The sequence below is a fragment of the Asterias amurensis genome, chromosome 1, assembly GCF_032118995.1.
Source record: "Asterias amurensis chromosome 1, ASM3211899v1".
Classification (NCBI taxonomy): Eukaryota; Metazoa; Echinodermata; class Asteroidea; order Forcipulatida; family Asteriidae; genus Asterias; species Asterias amurensis.
The window spans coordinates 28,159,626-28,185,856 of record NC_092648.1 but is presented as its reverse complement, the minus strand read 5'-3'; the positions used below and the strand labels follow the sequence as shown (position 1 = coordinate 28,185,856).

At 38.4% G+C, this 26,231-nt stretch overlaps 1 protein-coding gene across 1 annotated transcript; it reads left to right on the top strand.

The window, feature by feature from the left end:
* Window positions 1-516: 516 nt before the first annotated feature.
* LOC139940742 (organic solute transporter subunit alpha-like) lies at window positions 517-15,298 on the top strand. The gene is made up of 8 exons (XM_071937113.1): window positions 517-766; window positions 9,016-9,233; window positions 9,782-9,939; window positions 10,483-10,556; window positions 10,995-11,156; window positions 11,820-11,943; window positions 12,482-12,734; window positions 13,080-15,298. Exons 2-8 carry the CDS (start codon window positions 9,083-9,085, stop codon window positions 13,565-13,567), a joined length of 1,410 nt encoding a protein of 469 aa, XP_071793214.1. The 5' UTR covers window positions 517-766; window positions 9,016-9,082; the 3' UTR covers window positions 13,568-15,298.
* The last annotated feature ends 10,933 nt before the right edge of the window (window positions 15,299-26,231 follow it).

Sequence of the window (26,231 nt, the reverse complement as noted above, 5' to 3'; positions counted from 1 at the left end):
GATGCTTTTGTTTTAAGTTCGTCCAAGGGCTAACGATGGAGTTGTACAGGCGCCATGTAAACACTGAGGTCAGTTTGTACACGTACCTGACCCTAACACAAAAACATGAACATAAATGCGCGGTTTTGGCATCATGGTTGTTTCAGTTACCAACAATAGTTAAACAATGAGCAAGAATTTAGGTCCATTCTTTAGGTTTAACCAATTAATTAAAAAAAGGCTACACGATGGTATCAAACTTGGATGTTTGTTTTGCCTCGATGCCGTCGATATAAATAAACGTATGACGTAACTAGTTTAGGCTATAGGCTATTAATGTACATACACATGTACGTACACAGTTATGTATACACAGCTGACGTTGAACTGCTGTGTGGAGTTATCATAGTTTGATTGGTCTGAAATTTTGCTAATGCATATTCATGAAAACCCCGGCTCTTTCATCCACACCCGACAGCAAGGCCACCCAGACTGTCAATCAACGGAACATGTGTTTGTAAAAGGGTTGTACACATCAGAGTCAGAGACTGATAAATAGATGGCTAAAGTTTTACTCATTTACCGATAAATCAAGCCCAGAATGACACTGTGCAAATAGAACTTGTTGGTGACGTTAGATCCCTCTGCTTGGCCAACTGATAGGAACTTTCACAGAAAGGTACACACATACGGGATCGAGAACATGGCAACTAGGACCCAATGCTCAACTGTTACCATAACGCAGTGACGGCCATATGCAGTGACGGACATTCATTGAAAGTTCGAGGTGAGTCAACACATGCTGTTTACACATTTTGAAAAAATGGCGGATTAAATTTTCAGCTTGAAATTCATCCCGTAGGAGATGAACATTCCGAGCAGATGATGAATCAATATTGAATTGGTTTGTTCGATTATCCACGCTGTTTCAGCTTTGGATGTTTGGTTATCTGTTCAACATTGTATGTGACACCGTGGAGGATGCATCCTTCCTCCACGGTGACACCGTGGAGGAAGGAAGAGTCTATTTTCCTTTGGGGTCACTGAGTTTGGTTGTATACTTTTAGTATGAAATGGGGGTTCCATTATAGGATTGTCATTAAAATCGTGTCTTTGTTTGAGTCTCTTTTTTGTTGAGGAGAGGGTATTGTTCAAGTATCCTTTGTATTTTCATGGAGGAATTTTGTACAGGGTGTTCTGTTGTTGATGCATTCTTCAAATACTCACTAGATCCACGTTCTGAAGTTTAAGTATCCATGGAAATCAGGGAGCTGTGGACAAATAATACCGTTGTTAGATGGAGAAGCATTTTAGTCCGCTGGCTCTTATCACCCAATATAAGTCGAGTGTTTCATTGAATGAAATTGATACTCGTTGATGAAACAGCTTGTAATGATCTGTGTTGCAGAAGTCAAACCTTTTTATTCATAACACAGATCATACAGAAAGGGATGTAGATTTTAGCATTTCTTGTCCCATTTTTAAGTTGCTATTAACTGTTTTAGTTGCTTTTTTTAGTTGCTATTATTATTATTAATTAACAAAGTCTGAGACCAAGACAAAGACCTACATGGCCATGCATGGGGAGACAGACTGAGACAGATTCGAAGGCGCTATACACTGCGCTTGTTTGGTGCATTTTTCTTCCCCCATTGTTGATGTGGCTTATGATGCAGTTCGTGGTTGCGTGTTTATTGCCTTGCTTTCTTGACAACAAAACAAATGAACCTATAATAAAACACAAAATGTTGGAATGCGGTTTGTGATTTGGCAATATTTGCCGAGTGATAGTTGAATAGTCACACATTACACATGCTCAGTAGGCCAATACAAGGCTACGGATCCCTAATCAGGAGCCAAGACCTCTTAATTGTGACGTCACTCATTGTCCCAAGTAGCCTATCGTATGGCATACATGTAATTGTTGGTGTTTTATACGAATGCCGAATAATTAGCCATGATCCATCCAAACAATATGCATGTTCATTTTTACGGTTATGGAAGTTTTAAACATTAAAGGACACGTTGCCTTGGATCGGACGAGTTGGTCTGAAAAAGCGTTTGTAACCCTTTTTTATAAAATGCATATGGTTGGAAAGATGTTTTAAAAGCAGAATACAATGATCCACACAAGTTTGCCTCAAATTGCGTGGTTTTTCTTTTACTGTAAGAACTAACACGGTCGGCCATTTATGGGAGTCAAAAATTTGACTTCCATAAATGGCCGACGGTGTTAGTCGACGAGGTAAAAGGAAAACCGTGCAATTTCGAGGCATGTTTGTGTGGATCATTGTATTCTACTTTTACAACATCTTTCTACCCATATGCATTTTATAAAAAACGGTTACAAACGCTTTTCAAAGACCAACTCGACCGATCCAAGGCAACGTGTTCCTTTAAAAAAAATATAATTATTTTTTCCTTATATATTAATATAATAATGAAGTGAAGTAATTCGGAGCAGGTAAAACAACTATGCGGACAGGAGTAGCTGTTGTGCGTAATACAAGAGCAGTTAAAGGCCCTGGGCACCATTGGTTTTGCTCAAAATAACTGTTAGCATAAAAATTACTTGGTTATGAACAATTGAGAGCTGTTGATGGTATAAAACATTGTGTGAAACGGCTCCCTCTGAAGTTGAGAAAGCGGTAATTTCTCACCCGAATAATAAAAGACTTCAGCTGAAGCCTTTTTTTATGCAGTTCAAAGCACACAAAGTAATGCAACAATGGTGTTTTTTCTGTCATTATTCTTTTGCAAATTCGATGACCAATTCAGCAAAATATTTCACAGGTTCGTTATTTTATGCATATTATGTTGGGATACATAAGTGAAAAAAAATAGTCTTTGATAATAACCAAACGTGTTTAATTTTTTTAAGGATGGGTGGGGGGTGGGCTCAGGAAATCGTTCTGGTATTTTCTGGATGAGTCCATACCTTTTTCTTCTGGACTGGAAGAAAGATAAACAAATTTATGCAACTTGCATTTAGTATATGGTCAAGGGTGACTCCACCTTGTGGATCAAACACTTCAACTGCGTAGATTAGATACAACACAGGCTCAGTTTGATCACGGCAACCCAATAGCAATATAATGTAGAGTGTTTGAACATCTTCTTGAAGTCCCAGCTCGTGTTTTTATTGGGGTTGTTAGACAAACAAGGCTTTAGATGATGAATAAAATTACACACTCATAAGCTGACACTTTACCATAATTGTTTGGCCCTCAGAGTGGATATTAATCCGTATGTGTCTCGTCCTGGGATTGATAGTGCATAATAACATAACCCATTGTTGATTCCTCATGCAGGCTTGCGAGATGAATCAGTGATTAAGTTCACAAGCTACAGTACTTCACTTTCATTACCAGAAATATACAACAACAATAATCTTTTAAAATGTTGCATTTTATTAATTACTTGAAGTGATCACACAATGTTATAAAGTTTTATGCGTGACGTATCATAATTGTATCCCTTTGAGGAATATTTCTAAGTCAGTTTTATTTAAAATCTTCAACATTCGTTCAAATGTCATCAAGACATTCAAAATCGTCCGTTTTCCCCAATCCACTCAAAAGTTTCTTTTTATCTGCTCGTGCGTTCATTTGCATTCATTTTTAGTGAATGTTAAACTTATTAAAATTGAATTACTTCTTTTGACTGTTGAATGATGATTCAACGGAGCATTAACTTTCCAAAAGAAAATTGAATGAGATTGTTTTAAAATGAATTAGCCTTTTTGAGGTATGGTGGACACTATGTTCACCGTGTGATTTGGGTGTATACAGACGCATCTCGTGTTATCCGCAATATCTTAAAAAGGCTTATGGGTTTTTGTTCAAATATGCCAGGAAAATCGGTAGTAAACTATTATAACCGTTTGACACGTGGTTTGATACTGAGGTAAAGTTTCTGCATCCACGTTCCTCCAATCTTACCAACTCACCTTGAAAACTTATACCCACGTCCTTGCGTTTCATCGCACTCTCAATTTCACTGTTGGTTTTTGTTTACGGACGACATACCTATTTGGTTTAGTTTTCTAAACAAGCCTCCACAACAAGGTTTTTCAAAAACATGACCCAAAGGAAAAAGGCATAGACCCAATAATAAAACACTTAAACCGTAGCTTGAAGACATCATTTTGAGCATTGGACGATACAAACAAATGTTACGACTTTTAGGTCAAACGCCGAATTTTGTTGGAGTTCATGACGGAGTCAATCAAGAGAAATGTATTCTTGCATCTATCATCGCCGAGTTATGCCTCAGTGATTTTAATTTTTTACAGGACTCGGGGAGGTGCTGGGTATACGGTGCTCACTCACATCAGTGTAAGGAGAAAAAACAAATACACACAATTAATATCGTTGAGAAAGTTGTGTGAAGAATTAAAGAAAACTCTTCGAGAAATACTGTGGTATTGGGTGGAAATGTCACACCGTTAGCTATTTGTTTGCATTTGAATTGATCGTTTTACCTCTTCACTGCTGAGATAAGACACACACATATTCAAAACTAAACAAAAGAAGTATGTTCAGAATGCAGTCAATTATTATTCGGCTTTTTTGTTTTGTACAGGAAATTTTTCTCGACAGCTATTGTTTAGGTAGAAAGATAGTTGAGAAAAATGACTACACAAAAATGAAACACCCACAAATTCTACCAGCCCTTCGGCACTGCCTGTCGTTACGTTACAGCCCATTGTGAAACCGTAATTCAATAATGTAATTTGAGACACTGTTGTATTCTATTGTTGTTTTGCAAGGTTGTTAACAATGTCATGACCTTTAACACTGTTTCCTAATTTTCCACAAGTAGGTGCTGGCAATCACTTGATATTTTGATAACCTACATTGTGCAGACAATAGGCTTCCATTTCGTTCTTGTAGTTGACATTGTATGAGAGTATAAAATGAATCTTCACTACCGTTTGGCATTCATGGAGGTTTCCTTCCTCCATGCTGTAATGGTTTCACCATGGTGGTTCCTTGCTCCATTAAAGCATTGCTTCTTGTTAAAGGCACTGAACATTAGTGGTAATTATTACAAATAATTGTTAGCATAAAAACTTGATGGGTAATGACTTTAGAGTAAGGACAGAGAAATGAGCAATTGGGAGCTGTGAGAAACGGCTCCCTCTGAATAACATAGTTCTAGAGGTTATTTCTCAAAAGACTTCTAAAGCGCCTTTATTTATAGGCATCTGAAAGCACACCAATTTCACCAAAATGTCATTTCGTCAGAATTATAGATTATAGCATCCAGGGGCAGAAATTTTTTGGAGTTCCAGGTGTGGGTTTGGCGGGAGGTCTTCAATAAATGGCCGTGATGTATTTATAAAAGATAACGGCCAACCACCGCTGGTTTTTATGATGGCAACTCACAGCTAGCGAACCATAAAACAATAATCAGACACCATCTCGACAGGTGTGGACCGGGCCATTGTTTAATTAAACAACATTTGTTTATTTCTTTTGGACATTGATGAGGTTAATGGGTCACAGAGGTGGCCTAAATATTTACAGCTCTGTGTTTGTTATCCATCATTCAATTACAAACACGTGTGTCAGATATTGTTCAATATCTTTTATGACAGCTATTTTAGATATCTTTTTTTTTCTGGTTGTTCGGCATAATATCAAAAGCGTTGATATAAACGCATAGAGGGGCCATATGGTAAGTTTTGAGCAAGATTTGAGAGTTGGGCCACTTCAGTTTATCCTAACTTTTAAACTGCTGAGTGATCTTAAGGTCCATCCAGGGTAGGATGTACAGCCCTCCTCATTAACATGCAGTTCGTTTCTATTCATTGCTGTTCTTGTCCATTCCTGCATAAGATCTAATGTCATCTCTCCATTCTACTATTCTTTGTCTACCTCTTCTCCTTGTCCATGTTCTTGGTTGCCATGTTGTTTTTGTTCATACTGTTGTTGCATAGGATCTCATGACAATTTCCTCGGCATTTTCAAAAGCGGTCCTATTTATATAATCACGCAGAGAGGGGCCACTTTACAGTAAGTTTTTGGCAAGTTTGAGAGTTGAGCTACTTCTGTTGATCTTAGGTTCATCCAGGGTAGGATAGCCCTCCTCGTGAAAATGCCATTCGTTTCTGTTCTTGCCCATCCCGCATACGATCTTATGTCATCCCTCCATCTTCTTCCTTCCCCTGTCCTTGGTTGCCATTCCATTCATCTCTATTCCTTGATGTTCTTGTCAATACTGTGCATAAGATCTTGTGGGTCATCCCTCCATCTTCTTTTCCTTTTCCCCGTTCTTTGTTGCCACTCCATTAGTCTAGTTGTGCTTACAAGATAGACATTGTTAGGTAGGAACCGTACGCGTTTGCCACTGTGTGGTGTACCCTATAATGTTTTGAAAATGAAAGATGAAAGAAAGGGGATCATAGACAACACCTGTATCCTGTTTTACTGCTGTTTTCTTTAATAATTTCGGCACATATGACCCCGTCTCTGATTGGGATGTGAAACATCTGCCAGACTTTGAAGTGCAACTCAATGAAGACTGATCAAATATCTCGTGTTGGTCCACCATGCGTCAGTTTGACCCATTTCAGGGTCATTTTGACACATACTCCGGGTCTAAAGCCCTTGTCGCACTATAGTTGTTTCCCTGGAAATGCCCGGGAACTTTTGGTGAATCTTTTCACACTAAAAAAAAAAACTCCCGGGAATTTCCCGGGAAATAATTAACCCTGCTCATGCTGGGGTAGCGTTAATTTCAACACGGAAGTTTGTTTTAGAATAATGGTAACGTTATAATAGGCATTAAAACAATAACTTCATATCATGAGGAGTGTGCTCTGGGGGTTGAACGATTTGATTGTAGTTAGCAGTGGATCAGTTGCTACATCAAAGTTTGCTACAAACGGTTTTTTTAACGGTTAACATTTTGGGAAATGTAAAAGAGGAGCTGTGCCTTCCACAGTATGGCGTAAAACCGCCAGCTTTAAAGGCACATGGACACTTTTCCTCTACCAGTCTTCTCATTTGGTGTACCTCGTACATATGCATAAAATAACAAGCTCGTGAAAATTTGAGCTCAATTGGTCGTCGAAGTTGGGAGAGAGAAAAAACACCCTTGTTACACAAGTTCCTGACTGCTTTTAAACGCCTTTAATTCGAGACCTCAGCTGAAGTCTCGAATTCAATTCAAATAATTTAGTGAGAAATTACTTATTTCTCAAAAAACTACGTTTCTTCAGAGGGAGCCGTTTATCACAATGTTTTATACATCAACCTCTCCCCATTACTTGTTACCAAGTGAGTTTTTATGCTTGCAATTATTTTGAGTAACTATCAATAGTGTCCACTGCCTTTAAGGGAGGGGGGGGGGGAGTTGATTCAAAAACTGGGTCATGGGTTGCACCGATGACATGATCTAAGTCATTGTGCATATTGACTCCCCTCAAATTCACAGCCCGGGGGTTTGTGCCCCAATAATTACATTTCTAGTGTATAATAATGTGTGATAATGTTGAATCTGTATTTTTATTACGCGTTAGCAATGCTAACATTATCCATAATGTTGTGTAAAACCTACAGACCATGTGAACTTTGTTTACAATAAGTGTGACCTTGTACATTCTCTCAGTATTCTGGCAGGCACTGTACTACGCTGGTCCTATGGGAAAGTTGACATTTTGTGTCATAATTTCCAAATAAAACCAAGAGTTATGAAAGTAAAAGCTGGACAAGTTTTGAGATGTGCCTCCTTGAATCATATCAAAAGTCAGATAAGAATTAGACAGTGCAATCTCCATAAAATAAACGATTTTATGTTTTCTTCCATTGAGCTGTGTACAAATCCTGCCTGCAGGAAGTCCAGGCTCTGTGGCTCTTTTGTAAACATGTGATGTCACAGGTCACATCATCTTAGGCTACTACACGTATATACCAGAATTATCCATATTTATGTATCAAAACATACTTTACCACCAGTATCACACACATTTTGTGTATCAAGGGAAGGGTTGTCTTTGATCAACCCCAAACCATTAAAGGTTGATTAAGCCTTTCTTAACTCCAGTTAAACTAGGGCTATCTATTTGACTGATGTATCAATGCCTTATTATAGGCCTGTCTTACAAGATTGACAAAATTGTGTAGCAAACAAGTGGTTTTGAATCCCTTAAAAAAAAAAAAAAAAAATTGAATAAAGCTATAGAGAAACATTTAGAACAATCATTAAACAAGGGAATGAGAAAATAATGCAGGGATTCGGTTCTCACAACGTGTTCTCATTCATTCGTCATTGCTTTAATTATTGAACTGAGACAAATTAAACCAATTATAACCAATTACGTCATGTTTATTTATGGATATTACTGTCCTATTGACTACATTGAGAACACGGCAGTTTAACGTAGTAAATTGACATGTGTTAATATCGATCATTTATGAACAGATTGTTATATATTTTCCAAATGCTCTGATAACCTGTTCAGATGGAAAAGGAACAGCCATTCGTCATCAATACGACCGGCCTTAAGACCAGTTAAAAAAAAAGAGTATTTTAAAACGAAACAAAAAGAAAGAAAACTTTGCCTTTTTTTTAAACAGCAGAAGAAACATGAGAGTCTGAAAACTGGTTAAATTTTCCAGTTTCAAGGTTTTTTTAAAATAAAAACCACGATTTGTTATATAGAAACACACTGACTTGGAATTACTGCATGACTGTTATGTGCAAAGTTATATATTGATAAACCGGTAGTTTAAAGCCAGGAATAAATGTATTTTGAATGAAATTCCCACATTCATCTAAAATTGTTTTAATTGTGTTTGCATTTCTCGACATTGCATTTAATACATTCCAGTTACCAACATGGGATAGACGTCGATATTGTATTTAATAATTGCATTGAATCGAATAGCATTGAATGATGGCCTTTGTGCGTTTGATGCGTTGCACAGTATTTTAGCTCGTCTGATTCTATAGATGACCAAGTTATTGTTTATTATTAATAACCGTTATTGACAACCTATGTTATGTGTTTATTCTCACTACTTTCAGATACTCAATTTTTCGTCTTTTGGGAACACCGTCTAAGTTTCATTTTTGATACAACGACGTCGCCGTCATGGACAATGCGACGACAGCGAGACAGACTCAGTCTACAGTGACATCATACTTTGGGATTGTCACCTCATCAGACAATTTAACGAATGTGACTGTATGGCCTGCGTGCTACCTAAACAAAGAAACCCCGAAGACAAAGGAACTTTTGAAAGGTATGCCTTATATAGATAGAATTGCAAATGGGCGTCAGACAGACAGATGAAAGAAGCGCTTTCGATATTTACAAACGAATTGAGTGTTTCTATTCACTCGAAAGATTCGAACTGTCTCTAGCTACTGGGCAACCTCGGTTGTCTAGTTGGTATGACCATGGTATGACACTGCTTTAGAATTGCAAAGGTTGTGGGTTCGAATCCCACCCGATTAATTCGCTGTGATTATTTTCACAGGACTCGGGAAAGCACTGAGCACACAGTGCGAACTCACATCGTTGTGTATGGGTAAAACCAAAATAAGCATTCTTTTTCCCCGATGCAAGTTTAACATCTATTATTAGATTGTTTCTCTTTTTTTATCATATGTGATTTTTAAACAGAGGGACTTTTTAAGTGTGTGGACTTGATATTTAAACCAGAAGAAGGAAACCGGTGAAACACAACATTATTCATTAAATTAAAATTTATTTGAACTTTCATTACAAATTTTTCCATTTTTTTGGTGACTTTTCAAAAACTTATTTCTTTTTCCTTTTTGACTTCAGTAATAATACAGAGTCCTGCCCACATTGCCGTCATGCTCTTAGCCCTACTCTTAGTGTTCTGCACACTGGTGATGTACATTGAGGGACAGATGTACATTCTTAAGAAAATCCCAGGAAGACGAAAGGTTCACCTGTCATTTATATTCAGTTTATACCCAGTGAGTATAATGTTATTCAGTTTATAACCAGTAAGTGTTTTGCTATATTTTATACCCAGTATTTATCTTGTTATTCAGTATATATACCAAGCAAGTATTTTATTATTATTTTCAGTGTTTATTTTGTTACTTAATTTATACCCAGTGACTTTTTATACCCAGAGAGCTTAGGCTCCCATCGAGGACAAGAAACTTAGGGTGGTGATAGAAAAAATATGACCCAATTTTTTTCGAAATGATTTCTGATGGACGAAACGTTTTCAGATGGGCCCTATAAACGATAGCTTAGGATTTGGCTTCTGGCTAAAGCTCCGTCCACCTGTTTGAGCCCCGTACCCCCAAAACCGCTCGTTTTTCAAAATAACTGACGAAACCGAAGCCAGAGCCACACCCGAAAGTACTGCCGTGATTTCAAAAAGGGGACAGAAAAATCTAAAAACTTTCTTCTTTTCCATCGTTATGAGTCACAACAAGTATATGCATCCCTAGTTTTGTAATATTATTTGGATGACCTATTTTAACATGTTTTAATCATTTCTACAGGTGTTTTCAGCGACATCGTTATGTGGCTTTTTTATTCCGAAGGCACACATAGTTGCCAAGTTTACCTCTGAAATGTAAGTTTTTATAGTTCTCATAAGCTATGTTTTATTAATGTCCATAATGTCCTTTCATATTGTATGTTTCTTAAATTGTGGCATCAGAAGATTAACTTGATAGTACAGGTAATTTAGTTTACTTTTAATTATTAAATGTGTAAAAGGTGAACTTTCAAAAGGCACTCGACGCCATTCATTATTTTTTTTTTCAATTGCGTTTTAGATGTGCAACTCGTAGGCTTTGTATACTTTTTACTGTTTTCAAATTGTTAAGAATAAAGAGTGCCCATCTGAGCATGTTGCATGGACAGACGTGATAATGATCACTGTTGCTAATAATAACACTGTACACAATTTGAAAATCATAAATTTTGAAAGACCATAACATCATTAGTAGTAAGAATTTTATTTCACTATAAAAATACACAACTTCATTTTCCCTCTAAAACAATCTAGTTGGCTCTCGCTTGTGCTATTCCAGTTTGTACTGTTAGTAAGCGAGTACTTTGGGAGCAGGGAAAAGATGTTAAATAGTCTACATGGCGTTAAGATTCCCTTAGCTGGTCCTCCGTGTCTCTGCTGTTGCTGTTGTTGTCTTCCATCGGTGCTTATCAGCGGGTGAGTTAAGATTGTTCATCTTTGTTTGGGGTTACAGGTTATCGATGTTATCATGTCAATTATATTGGTCTAACAATGGGTTTTATAACCTTCTGTTTGTTCTGAGTGCTTCTCCTTGAACCTTTTGCGTCACCATATGGACATGCTGGACACCTTTGCTAATTGTCAAACACCAGTCTTCCCACTTGGTGTATCTCAACATATGCATTAAATAACAAACCTGTCAAAAATTGAACTCAATTGGTCGTCGAAGTTGCAAGAGAATAATGGAAGAAAAAACACCCTTGTCGCACATGTGGTGTGCTTTCGTATGCTTGATTTCGAGACCTCAGCTGAGGTCTCCAATTCAATTCAATTTGTTACACTGAGAAATTAAGTTCTTTCTCAAAAACTACGTTACTTCAGAGGGTGCCGTTTCTCACAATGTTTGATACTACCCACAGCTCTGCCATTGCATGCACGTTACAATTAGTTTGAGTAATTACCAGTGTTCATTGCCTTTAAAGATGGTGAAAATACAGTTTTGTGGCATGCACGACATCCACCATGTCCCCACAACCCATCGCTTCACACTCATTCTGTCTTATACCGCCCTCTATTGTTGAGTGAATTTTTTCGTGGACTCAATTTCTACTTCTATTTTTGAATGTATTTGACCCTCAGCAAGAATGTGGACACTTTCGTTCGAAGAGTGAAGATTCTGGTTCTACAGGTTGCAGTTCTACGTCCCATCATGTGGTTCATCGCAATCATTCTATGGATTAATGGCAATTATACCGAAGGAGCGGTAAGACCATTATTAAGAAAGATTATTTCCATTCGGACACGTCTGAATCACGTCAAAATATTAATGTTTATGTTTCCCGTTGGTATGTCAGATTTGCCATAACTACTTTCGGATGTTGGACGTGTGTAGATGATCTCTATTTGCATGATATTGAAGGGCCAATTTTTTCTTTTTCTAAAGCATTTTGACGATTTACGCCAGCAAAAAACAGAGCATGATGAAGAGTTCTGTAAAGTTCTGGAACTATACACAACTACTTTATGATAATACAAAATAAATAAATAGAGAAAAATACCGAATATCCGGTTTCACGAAGCGCTAAAATTGTTCCTATAATATGAACCGTTTTAAGGTATGTTAAATCAAACACTGAGAGACAATGACTTGGCTGTACGACTTTCGACTGACCACTAAATTTACGCTTGTTCTTCTTCAGCTTTGAAATGACAGCCAGCAGTAAAACTTAGCCACAGCTACAGACCTATCAACTTGAGACCACAATTATAATTTCCCATTACTTGTCTCTTACTACATGCAGTTATCCTTCGGGGATGCGTATCCATACATGGCTGTCATTTCTGTGGTATCCAACATGGCCGGTCTTCAAGCTCTGGTCACCCTCTTCAAGATATCTCAGGACCCACTGTCCTCTTACAGGATAAAACCCAAGTTTTTTACCGTGCAGTTCACGTTGATTATCACCAGCGTACAGTCCCTGGTCACCGGGACGCTAGCAAAGTTTGGCGTTATCAAATGTTTGGGCCCATTCAACCCAAGGGTAAACGAAAAACGTAAGTCGCTAAAATTTATCATCTTTTGTTTAAAATGTCATTATTATTCAAAGTGCACCAATGTAAAGCCTCACTACATTAAAAAAAGCCACCATTAATTTTGGGCAAATTACGTACAAATTGAGCCAAACAAAACAACCCCACATGAGGCCTAAGTCCCACCAGGTCCTGCACCCACCAAGCTAGTACGATGGCATAAAGGTGCGTCTAAAGAGTATAACAATTATGTAAATATCACACATTCTAAACAATGTTTTGTGATCGCGCATAACCGTATTCGTAAATTGTGACCTCACCTCGAAAGGTTCTGACAAGTTTTCGATCATTCTCTTCCCCACATTGAAGTTATCATCAACTTTGCCGTCATCGTGGAGATGTTCTTCTTTATGATACTTGCCGCTTGGTGGTACCGTCGAGTCGAAGGCAACGTGGACCACGACCTGCTGGAACGGCAGTCGTACAAGAGGTTGTCTCGGGCCTCTTACAAGAAGAACCCTGCTGAACAGATCATTCTAAGGGACGTAGAGCCAACCAAAGGAGAGATATCTCTACACTCATCATCACCAAATAACAATGACGTGTCAACAGATGATGGTATCTGGCGGCAACGCCGGGAGTCCAATGGGAAAGTTGACGTGAAGAACACGCGGTCAACGTCTGCTGCAGTGACGCACTCCACTCAAAAGGCGGGAAAACCTCACAAAGACTTCCAAAAGGAACCACTGTTGACGAGTACCAGTATGACTGATGAAAAGGCTGCCAGTGACGTCATTGTATCACCTCCAACATTTCCAATCGACGAATTTGCGTCTTCCAGGGAAACTGACGTATGATACTTTCGAGTCTAAGAACTAAAACGTTACGAGTTTCTTATTTTGTATTTTAGTTTATATCTGTGTGTTGTTTCATTGCGTAATACGGAGCTGCTGCACTTGCAAGTATGATGCATCTGGATTTAGTGATGGTCATACCTGCTGACCATTGTAGTCGGGTCAGCTATAAATTCAGCCAATAGCGCTGTGGCTGAATGCATTTTTGTAGGCATCTAATATTAAATAAGAATTTTGTTAAATATTTTGTTTTTAAATAATTGTATAGTTTCATTTTATAATGCAACCCAAAGAAACGTAGTTTTTATGAATTTTTGAGGTTACCGACGGTCAAACTATAATGATTCCAGAGTAGAGCCCCGGTGACGATATTTTGACGATGGGGTATCGATGGTGAGTTTAACTGCACTAGAAGGCATATCATCTTTAGTCGCTACTTTTATGTAGTTTATGTAGTTGCTTAACCCCGTTGTATGAGGTTACAACTGCTACAAGTCGGACCAACTACTACGGCGCCAGTGTGAAATATTGACTTAGACACACGAATGCACCCTCTCATCAGACACTGCATTTATCCGGTCCTTGCTCTATGATTTTATCCAATGGTAGCATTGTACCCAATGGAATCACTGGATCTGAATAGCTGGTATATGTCTTTATCCGCTGTCTTTATCCTTGCGGATAAAGACAAAAGGGGCCCAGTCTAATTGGAGTGGTTCGCTCGACCCAAGCGGCCAGTCTATCCAGTCAAAACCTTGGTAAAAGCAATGCGCTGGGGACGAGCGAACTTGAGTGGCCGCAATAATTCGGTAGCGCCCTCTGTTGTTGTCAGGGATAGGCCCTTTTAAAATAAAGTGATAGACTATTTTATTTAAAAAGTTGATTTTAATTATGACATAGTATGTATACTATATTATAGTATGGACATGATTAAAATGTTATCACCATAGTATAATTCAATATTTAAAAAAAAATCAGTTTTTAAAAGTGATGTATAGAATCATAACAGAGCAACGATGGCGAGACCAACAACGTTGTTATTTTGAGAACTTGCCTTTGACACAACCGTGGGGTGGCAATGAGTACACGGAGGTGGAAATTAGTAACCAGACATTTTCATTTGGTGGAACAAGGGGAAAAGCGAGAGGCTTATGGGGGAGACAACCGCCATGGGGTGCCCTCATGGGTGGTGGTTAGGTACACACTCAAATCGAGGACTCATAACAGGACAACGGGGTTCTCGGTTGGTGAAGGTCCTCATTTTGGACAGTGTATATCAAAACCAATGGGAGACAAAAACAAACGAGGAAGGACCATCCCCTGTGGCAGGTGTTTACACACTTGTTGATGGGTTACGGGTCTAAGCATTAAAAGGACACCTCGGGGTCAGTCCTCGCTTAGTTTTTATTCAAATGAGATGTCCTGGGTTGACAATATTTACAATTACGTGTGCACATTATACATCGACAATTGTCAACTCGGGCAAAGTCGCTTACTATAGAGTAGGGTGGGGCCGTGGTGCTCCAAGATCGTCGGCAATTATTGTGGCTCTTCCAACGTTCCTCATATACCCACACAAAGTGATTACTCTACGCAAAGGATGGTACGAACATGACATAAGAACAGAACTTCTAGAAGCCGATCCTGGAGATTCTGTCCCACTAGATGACTGGGAAATTAACATGGGCTGATGGACGTTGATTCAAAAGAGGGCGCTATCAGAGGTAGTTTGCATTTGCCGTATGGGGGGGGGGGGCTGGGGGGCTGTGGGGGGGGGGGGGCACATAATCTTCTGTCACACACACACACACACACCCTTGTAATCAATGACACTGATCTTAGAGACATTTTACAATGTGACATTGATTTCACAGAAAATCAAGAGTTATATTATACAAACAACAAACTTTGTTAAACTCAGACAGTTGCAATTGCCACAAAAATACAAAAATTAGTTGTTGTTCGATTGGGCTGCGTACAACTTCCCCCATGTCTAATCCAGGAAGTCTTTACACATCACAGGTTGGTCTAATGGTATACAAAGTTGACTACGGCCAAAAGGTTTATACAAATGGGCTACAATTTTTCCTAGTTGTTGGGAAACGATGAGTCCTTATCACGAGAAAGTAATTTGGTCATGTTTCAGCGAATTATACCTTTTGGTTTTGAAACGGAACCGTTAGATTGAAGTTTAAAACATATGTATTATACAATAAAACTAGAACGTGTGAACATTTCATTTCAAAGGGTGGTGTAGCGTTTTTGAGATTATTGCCGAAAATCCGGAGTGATTTAGTCTACGCATGGAAGACTAATTCATATTAAGAATACACAATCTGAGAAAAGTTTCTGACAGTAACGTTTCTCAAATTCAAATTTTTGGGGATAAACACTGACATTATTTTTTTTCTTAAAATGCTTTGTGTCTATGGAAAGCTGCTGTAAGTTTTTATTGGCATTAATTTTAGAACTGAGGTAACCAGATGTATCAAATTCAAGATATTGTTAGAAACTCATTTTGCATAAGCCAATGTTCTGTTTGTTTGTTTTGTTCTGTTTCCATAAGGCTATTTGCATTAGGTCATGTATTTGTGTTATGTAAGTAAAGCGCTTGTGTGATTAAGTGCTATATAAATATATTACGTATTATGAATATAACTGATCAGCCAGGCAATTCATCATTGTATGTATACAATGACTACAATGCCAGTTTTGGCTAAGTCTTACTGCATAAAACCATGGCCAAGTGAGGCACATGGACCCAAATCTATAACCAGTATTTGCGATATATTGTAAAGCAACCCATTCAAACATAACCATTGTAAATCAAACTTATTTTCATGTGTTAACATAATGCGGGAACAGGATACCATTAAATTTGTATGAGTGTGTGAAAGTCAAAGGGTAGGTTTGGTTTGGTAATGACTCGCTGAACATTAATTGTAAAACTTGATACAGCAGCTTTGGGTAATCATGGAGCAATTTAGTTTATTGCTTCATGGGATAGTACCCAGTAATAGTAGAATTAATTTGGAGAAATTTCTCACTTGAAGTACTGCAGTTATGGAAACAACAGATATCAATTTTTATCCGCACAAATTTGAATCTGAGGAGCGTTACTGCAGTACCGCTTCTCATATTATTATAGTGTATTATTGTTGCAGATTCTTTCTGTGTGGACATAACCGCTCCAGATTTTCGGCAATCACAAGATACCATGAAAAGGGATTTTCACAGGTAATTTTTTTTGCTAAAAGTAGTTAATGGCCTGACGTTTCGACCCTAGCAGAGTCTTTCTCGAAGGCTAAAGGTAAAATGTTTGTTAAATACATCTACAAATATAGGATTGAAACAAAAAGTGCATATAGTCCCTTTAATGTGGTACATAAATTATTATAATGTTCATTATTTTCCTATCCGCATAATATCATGCAGTGACTGCGTGTACTTGCGACATTGTTGAAGCTACGTCGTATCGGGCGATGATTGAACCATAGTGACCTACATTACAAGGTCATAAATGTTGACAGAATGATGTGACGTATGATTACATTTACAACATTTGTTGCACACATCGCGTCACAGGCGACGACAAAGACTCAAGGAACAAAGGGTCAAAGAACAAAGGTTGAAGGCTAATATGATATGAAGATAAGTTGGGTTTTACTGTTTACAGGAAATGATTATAACAAATAAATAAACTGACGCATATTCAACTGTACAATAATTCAACAAGTATCTGCCAAGACAGGCGCTATCGTTGATCCATTCATTTTTAGTACTTTTTGTAAAAATGGAAATTAAAATGCAGTTAGATAAGCGTTTTATTTGGTTTATTAACTGTTACTGTTTTTCTTGAAGTAGCTAAAACTTGAAAAGGTTAAACAATAGTATAATCTATGACTTTTGAAGGCTCTGGACACTATTGGTAATTTCTCAAAATAACTGTTAGCATAAGAAGTGACTTGGTAACGAGCATTGGAGAGCTGTTGATAGTGTAAAACATTGTGAGAAACGGCTCCCTCTTACAAAAGTCACGTAGTTTTTGAGAAAGAAGTTTAAATCGCGTTATTATTGGATGGTGAAAGTCCATTCTCAAATATCTTTGTACTTCGGTGTTACCAAGTTTGAATCAGTATTTTAAGGTTATTAAAGACAAACATTTTGGGACAAAAATGTACATGTAGATCGACCTTATCGGTTAAGGTTAAATTTTATGGTCCAATTTCGTGGCTTACCGAATTTCTTGGCAAGCAGAGCCATGGTATGGTATCAGTGGTCGGATTTCCCCTTTCCGTCTTTACAGGTGTGATTCTGATACTCTTCAATAAAGCTCAGTGTCATCATGGCTTATTTGGGTTATTACAAAACGTGAGTTAAAGGCACTGGACACTATTGGTAATTACTCAAAATATTCGTGTGCACAAAAACTCACTTGGTAACGCGCAATGGAGACCTGTTGATATTATGAAACATTGTGAGAAACGGTTCCCTCTGAAGTAACGTACAAAAACGTAACTTTTGTTAACTCAAACATTGAAATACTTAAAGCTGGTCTGATTCAAAACTCGTGAATTCAAAGTCACACCAGACATTTCTCATGGTTTAATTTCTCAATTGCCTAAGACTGTCGTTGCACTATATGTCTCCGCGTGAAATAAAACAGGGGAACTCTTCATTATTCTCATAGCGCCCTTTTTAGGCATCTGAAAGCACACACAATTGTGCAACAGGGGTGTTTTTCTGCATGCCATTATTCTCTTGCAAATTTGATGACCAATATTGAGTCCACATTTTCACAGAATCTGTTATTTTATGGTTATGTTAAGATACACCAAGTTTGAATTACTGGTGTTTGACAATTACCAAAGGTTTCCAGTGCCTTTAACACCGATGATAACCTTTCCATGAACTCAGACGGACGGCCATGTCAAGGGGAGTTCATTATTTTTAATGCAATTTCATCGCATGTTTACCAACATCAAGATTGTCTATATCGTCTACAACTAAGGTTAACATTTTCAGACTGAATTAAGTTTTACTGCAGAGGATAACTAAACTGAAGGTTGTTGCTTACTCCTCATGTATACTCATCACCTTAATAAAGCACGGTTTCCACACAAAAGTGAGTTTTAAAACCACACAAAATCCAAACAGTTTGCACTCTAACATTGCCAAATGACACATAACTATTGAAGCTTGTTTATCATTTATAATAGCAAGCTATGACATGCTTTTGTTTGACAAATTGTCTGGGGACAACCATTGTTTGGTGAAGGTCAGTTGCTCTTGAACATTGTAGTTGTGACAGCTTAGTGTATTGTTTTGTATGGCGTGACTAGTTTTGACGATTACATCTAATTCAAAAATAGGTATGAACCAAGCCTTTTAAGAACTTCGTGTTTTGATTTTCAGTAGACCTGCCTGAATTTTGGCTGGGGTCGAGTCATAAAGATAGACTTTCTTCGTCTCTAATTCCGACGATGAAACGGGCATGTTAATTTTTAGATGTGACTGACATGAACAAATAACTATCACAGAAAACAATGGTTAACCACGTCATTGGTTTTTGTTTACATTAAACAACAATTTCCACACAGTGAGTCAATAAACACCATATACAATTGCAACCAACCTGTGAAAACACTCCATCACATTCTGTGGTCACGTTTGAAAACGCTAAAAGAAAATAGCTTATGTTTTTATAAGGATGCCGTGTAATTGTTTGCAGCAGCAGTAAGTGTGGTATTCACCCTGGGACAAGAGCCCCAGAACCTGAGCCCAAATGCCTTTCTCTGCATTACAATCTATGTTATGGAAATGACACAGTCTGATTAATATCAATTTTTGATATGACGAAAAGGGACATCTGTTATTTTAATAACTCTTGGAAAATATGACACAAAATGTATAAGCTTTTCCGTTGACTAGAAATGCTGTTTATTGCCTGCAGATTGGTCAGGGAATGCAACATGAGAAATTATTTTGTAATCGAGGTTAAAAGACCAATATTTCGTTGACTTTGACAGTTTTCAGAAATAACTATTATTAGCGGACTTGTGATGGTCTGAAAAAGCGAGCTTTCATGTTGAAAATAATATTTTGACAGTTACGATTTGCAATTTACTTTAAATCGATTATTTGAAACGGTAAAGTTAGTTTCTTAATTCGCAAAACACTATAAAACTGTATTATTTTACACATGATAAATACGAAATAACAGAAAGCAATTACCTTTGCAAAATTGAAAACAGAAAACTGGAAAACAGCAGAAAAAACACATAATCACACTCATTTCTTTCTAAGAATCGCGGAAACTGACCATCCACATCATATTTGTTTTTAGATTAAAATTGAATCAAACTTTAACAATGGACAGCTTGAAACTTCAAAACAATAATATTGACATTGATACACACTTGACTTAACCATTTTCCTGTTGCATTATTATACAAACAAGAAATAACTAATTACATCATTGTCCTAAACAGTAAACAAAACGTGCTTGTCATAAGCGGTGTCACATTTTGTTATTAACTGTCACACTATTATTAATGGAATAAGTAAAACCCATCAATTGAATTTAATTGTCATATTCCTAAAGGGAAACATCTAATTTCCAGATAATCTCACCACAGCAAACACAAATCTTTAGCTTTACGGATGGTCAAAGATAATTTTATTTTTTAGATGGACCAGTGGCGTAACTCGGGGTGGGGGTTGAGGGGGGTGGGGGTTGCATGTGCCTCCGACTAATGCCCGTGCCCCCCCTTCCTCCGCGATGCCCCTCTTCCCACAGGGAGGGGGGATGTAAAGCTACAAAATATATAAAGCAAAGTATTTTTGGATTAATGACGCCCAAAAGTTTAATGTTCTGTTTCGTCGGTGGTCGACGGCACATGCTCTTTTAGATGTTTTTGTTTGTTCACAACTCAACATTTTAGGTGTCTCCTATAAAGGTCCAGCTCTAGTATTGTTGACCTTCCAATCCCTTTCGTACGGAGAGCATTTCTAATCTTTGGGGTTTTCAAAATGGACGTTTAGTGGGAAATATCCGGCATAATGATTTCTTAATGAAAACTTGTGTGCTAGCCTTTCGTCAAGGCCCCCGTGGCTTGGACAGTTCTGTGGACGGAAAGCGACTGGAGCCGGTGACCACATGCGACAGTGCTGGTGGTTTCCGTTTCCAGTCGCTATTTGCGGCTATACAGCAGCTTGCCAAACCACGGAGGACTTGGAGAATGGAGATGTAGGTTTGGCTTGTGTCTGCTGCATGTCGATTTCATTCCCTTGGGTAAATCTTCCTCCATGGGTAAACATTGACATTGTTTTTACAAATGTACAGAATTTCACACGAACTTATTTTCTGATGGGAGGGATTGAATTTTACAAACCATGAAAAAACATCATGGCAAGAATCAGATATCACAATGTTCAGGAAGTTTGTTCTTAAAACAACAATGGGATTGTAAACTTTGTAGTGACTGTCGAGGACCAAGCTATAGTGCTATCCGGGTTGAATGAATCACAATCGTATAGGCCTAACTAACGTTTATTTTTTTAAGCATTAACAATTTTTACAGATACTCCATTTTACTATTAGCGTCAAGGATAATTAGCCACTAAATCAACTAAGCAGGCACGACTTGGCTCCCATTGCCCATGGCAAACGGCACGCCCGCGTCCTCCTCACGACCAGCATTCTGGTCCAGTCAGTTATTTAAAGGACATTAAAACTATTATTTTATGGAAATTGCACTGTTTGGTTTAAATGAAAAGCTGTCACTCTAACTCATCAATATCCGCCTGACTTTCGGTCACGTCCTGTTTCTGTAAACATTAACTATTTACTGCCTTGCAAATAAGCATATCCCAAGAAACTGTATACCGTTGGAAAGCGTATCCTCAGTCTCTTTAATTAATGTGATACGTGTTGCCTTGTTCCCCTTCACCATGGAGGTAGACTTGACTCAAGTCCCAATCCCGTGCCATCGCCAGAAAACTATTGTTTTGTGATGCTCTGCATTCCCCAACCTGTTCCGCACGGGACCACGATAGCTACATTTTGACTGCAGGCATGCTTAGGGACCTCTCGCACGAGAACGGGACTTGAATCAGGTCTACCATGGAGGTAGACCTTCTTGGCTACACATAGCGTTTCGTTCATATTTACAGTCCCGGTAGTGCGCTGCAGCGTTTGTGTCTTCACGGGAAATCCCGATCGTCTGGAACGAGTAGAGTTTCTTGAGAAAAATATGACACCAAATGAAAAATGCCCCACATGACCAGTGTAGTATCTTGCCTGTCAGGGGGAGAAAAGCCCCCAGTATTTGTATAAACAAAGGTAGGCCTACATGGTTTAAAACCATTCTCCTGCTATATAAACGCATCAGCTAGTCTTGATTGGAGACGCTGTTTTTGTATTAGTCACCGGTAAGGGCGTAACAAGGACTGTTTCGGCAGACGGCTCTGTGTTTCGGAGGCGAGTGGCTGATTCGGAGGGACTGGGCAGTCTAAAAAATCTGGATTGAAACAGTGGGATACTGATATCTCTTATATCCAGTAATTCATGTTGCGGACAGTACTGTTGCGATATTAAAATGTACGTTAAAGGCAGTGGACACTGTGTTGGTAATTACTCAAAATAGTTATTAGCATAAAACTTTACTTGGCAACGAGTAATGGGGAGCTGTTGATAGTATAAAACATTGTGAGAAACGGCTCCCTCTGAAGTAACATAGTTTTCGAGAAAGAAGTAATTTTCCACGAAGTTGATTTCGAGACCTCAGAATTAGATTTTGAGGTCTCGAAACCAAGCATCTGAAAGCACACAACTTTGTGTGACAATGGTGTTTTCAAATTTTTAAAAAGGTTGCGCTGACAAGATTCTGGAATTCATCCAAAAATCATCAAACAACTGTGTGAAGGTGCAGGTGGTTTATTCAATCTTGCAAATTTATACCTCTATAGTGCTTTGCAGACACTGGGCACTATTGGTAATTGTCAAAGACCAGTCTTCTCACTTGGTGTATCTCAACGTATGCATAAAATAACAAACCTGTGGAAATTTGAGCTCAATCGGTCGTCGAAGTTGCCAGATATTATAAAAGAAAAAACACCCTTGTCGCACCATTGGTCACAGGAAGGTGCTATCAGATGCTTGATTTCAAGACCTCAAATTCTAAATCTGAGGTCTCGAAATCAAATTCGTGGAAAATTACTTCTTTCTCGAAAACTACTCTCTAAATGTAAAAGATTGTAAAACACCACTCTTCGAGCTGTCCCTCATATGGCTTTTCAAAAAGAGTGGTGGTTATTTCACTATTTAAGAGGGGTTTCACTCCAGGACAGAGTGAAAAATATCAAAAAGATGCAAACTTCAATCTAAAAGAGTGGAAGACCACTCGAAAAAAGTTGTCCTTCATATGGCTCTTCAAAGAGTGCTTTTTTTACTCTTTTACATTAACAGAGACGTCACTTCAGAGGGAGCTGTTTCTCACAATGTTTTATACTTAACTACTATCAACCTCTTCCCATTACTCGTAATCAAGAAAGGTTTTATGATAATAATTATTTTGAGTAATTACCAATAGTGCCCACTGCCTTTAAAAAGAAAATTGCGAGTTAAAAAAAACCTTGACCTTCTATACCACCAAACTTGTTGCTTTCTGCCTCGTTGCGTATGTGTTGCTATAACATCCACAGGAAACTTTCACAAAACAAAAATAAAGCACACAATGATAGGCGACACTTTTAGACATAGCTTGGAAACCATTTCTAGTTTTGGTTTGCGTGAGATACCAAAGTGCACACTATTTGTATTCAGTGTTTTCCAAGCTATCATATTATACTGACTGACGTAAGCAACATTGTAATAAGGATCTCGGTCAATTAGTTTCTTGGTTTCTAAACACATTGTTGCTACGGTTACCTTAACAAACACAGACACCAAAACGAAAGGGGAAACATAGAAAGACATTGTGCTGATGGGTCTTGAAATTTGAGCAATATTCTACCAGTGAGTCCAGCCAATATTAGTCTTTTTGAGCATGGTGGACACTATAGAAGTGTACTGTTTGGTTTGCGTGTATACCGACAAATTGTGGTCCGCCATATCTTAAAAAATGGAGCAAGGACCAGCGTCAAAACCGGGCGCGGTTAGTCGAGAGACGTCGTGAAACGGCTCAGTGGTATCTTTCGCGAGTTTAATCCTGCGAGCATCAAACTTGCGAAGCACATACTATTTTGCTGAACAGAAAGCTGGTTACCAGCCAAAACTCCATAAAGTTGACATATTTATTGCAACTGGTGCTCCACGCATTTTTTGCTTATAAGCAAAGAAAATTGCCAAGCAGTTTTTTTGATCTCATCGAAAACCATCCACTTAATTCAATCGAGACCTATCTATGACTTGACATGAAAGTGCATAATAGGTCTGTGTATAGCCCGTGAATTAGTCTTGGTCACCAAGACCTTGGCATTGAACATTTCCCAGCCTCACGAACATGGGCCGTATGGCCCGCTAGCTTTGCGTATAGTCTGTTCTCCACCACCACGGGCAGTGCGTCGTACCGCCCGCTGGCTTGGCGTAATATTTTTGATTCGATTTGTCCAGCTTTTACGTCAGACAATCGTCAACCGAAATGAATTCAAAAATAAAAGGGTGCCCTCTGTACGCAGTACGTTACGTTAGGAGTACTGCAAACTTATAGCGCTGTAGTGCTTTAAACATGGAAATTGCGAAACAAAAAACCTTCGATTGATCTACCACCAAACTTGTTCATTTCTGCCTCGTGAATTTAACTTGAGATGAAGTCCTTTTCGAGACACTATTTTGTCGACTCTTACAGACATCCTTGGTCCATCTCATCTTTCTAAAGACAGGACTTAACCTCATTTATGCTGAAAATGTCGCACAAAATGTAAAATTTCACTTATGACCATCTTGCCTGCCAGACGGTTCAATGTAACACATTGTTATCAGTACGAACGTGGGTAATTATCTGCACACGTTCATCCTGGGAAAAAAAACCGCCACACACCGGGGTCGACCCAGGGAAGCTAAACGAACGCACCCACAGATTCTTGTTCGGGAAGTACGTCATGTATGCAGTGCATAGAAATATGGTGCAGTGTGAGTGTGATGCATGATGGGACTGCACATTATTAAACCAATGTGCGTGTGATACGTTTGCCCATCCCAGCGCCTTGCTTTAATCAAAGGCGCTGGGATGGGCAAACGGACGAGCGAATACCCAGACGTCTTTTTATCCACCTCGAACCCAATCAGTTGTGCATCTGTGTAGCTACAACGGTTAAAACTACAACTCACTCGGTGATCCCCGGACAGTTCCATTTTCAGTTCCATTTTCCCTCGGCTGCGCCTCGGGAAAATAGAAGGCTCCGAGGATCACCTCGGGAGTCGTAGTTTTTAACCATAGCACTCGAAGTAGTCAATATTTGTATACTATGATTTGACACAAAGTACACGGTTTGCTTTCAACACTTTGACCGCTCTGGTTTCTTTGAGTTGACCCTTGATTTTGACCAGAGTGTGCTTTTTAATCAGTGTATGGGAAATGTTTTAATCAGTAAAGGAAGTTCAGGAAATCCAGTTTTGAAGGTCTCTTACCACTATTGAAGAAAGGACACGCTGATTTGATATCTAACTAAGGCTATAGTTTAAACACCCACCCAATTGGACCGGTGATGAGAGAGTGTCTCGTGGAAAAGATAGATGTTCGGTGAATAAATGGCCAAACCATGGCATTCTACCTCCATGGTCAAACTAAACCCTTCTTCCATGGTAAGGAGTATCCGACTAAGAAAATTGGCGTAGACCTATAGGTTTTTGTTAAAACCCATTCCGAAGTGTTTTTAGAAATGATATCGAGGTTACAAGAAATCGAAGCTCCAACAAAAATGTCCTTGGGGGAAAAATAATTGTTTGTGTCATTGTCAGGTCATCAAAATCCGTCCTGAAGCCATGAAAATGTTATCCATGGCCTTACCATACCATCCTTGTCAATTATCCTAACTTTTTCAATAAGTTCATTTACCTAGTGTCCTTTTTTTAGATCAGGCGATGTATTCCTATTGTTATCTTTAAGGGTCTTACATAACACTGCGCAACACTTGTTACATGGTGAAAACACACAGAGGAGCAGTGGCGTTTCAATGTTTACCAATATTGTTATTGTTAAACGAATTGTGACCCCGTTAGATCGCAGATTGGAAAAAAATGTAGTAACAATTCCACCAAGCGGTTACAGCAATAAAATAAAAAATGAGAAATGCTTGTTATTCTAAATTACAAATCTGCAATGGATGGGCCAATTATCTTTCTCATGACATTCCATGCTTGATCATCAAATGCACAATAAGGTCTGCCCCACCCACTAAGTCAAGAATTTTACAAACCCAACAAAGATACAACATTATACAACTTTTTTAATTTATCAAGATTGACTGATCTATCAAAAGCACAAAATTGTCCTGCAAGCGCAACAACATATTACATAAAACTAATATCACCTATCATCATAAATACTGAATAAAAGAATTGGCTTATCAGACGTTGGACGATGATAAAAGTACGTATTTAGCGCAAACACGGAATTGGATGGTCGTTTCATAATGGTGAGTAATCACAATGAGTGACTGAACA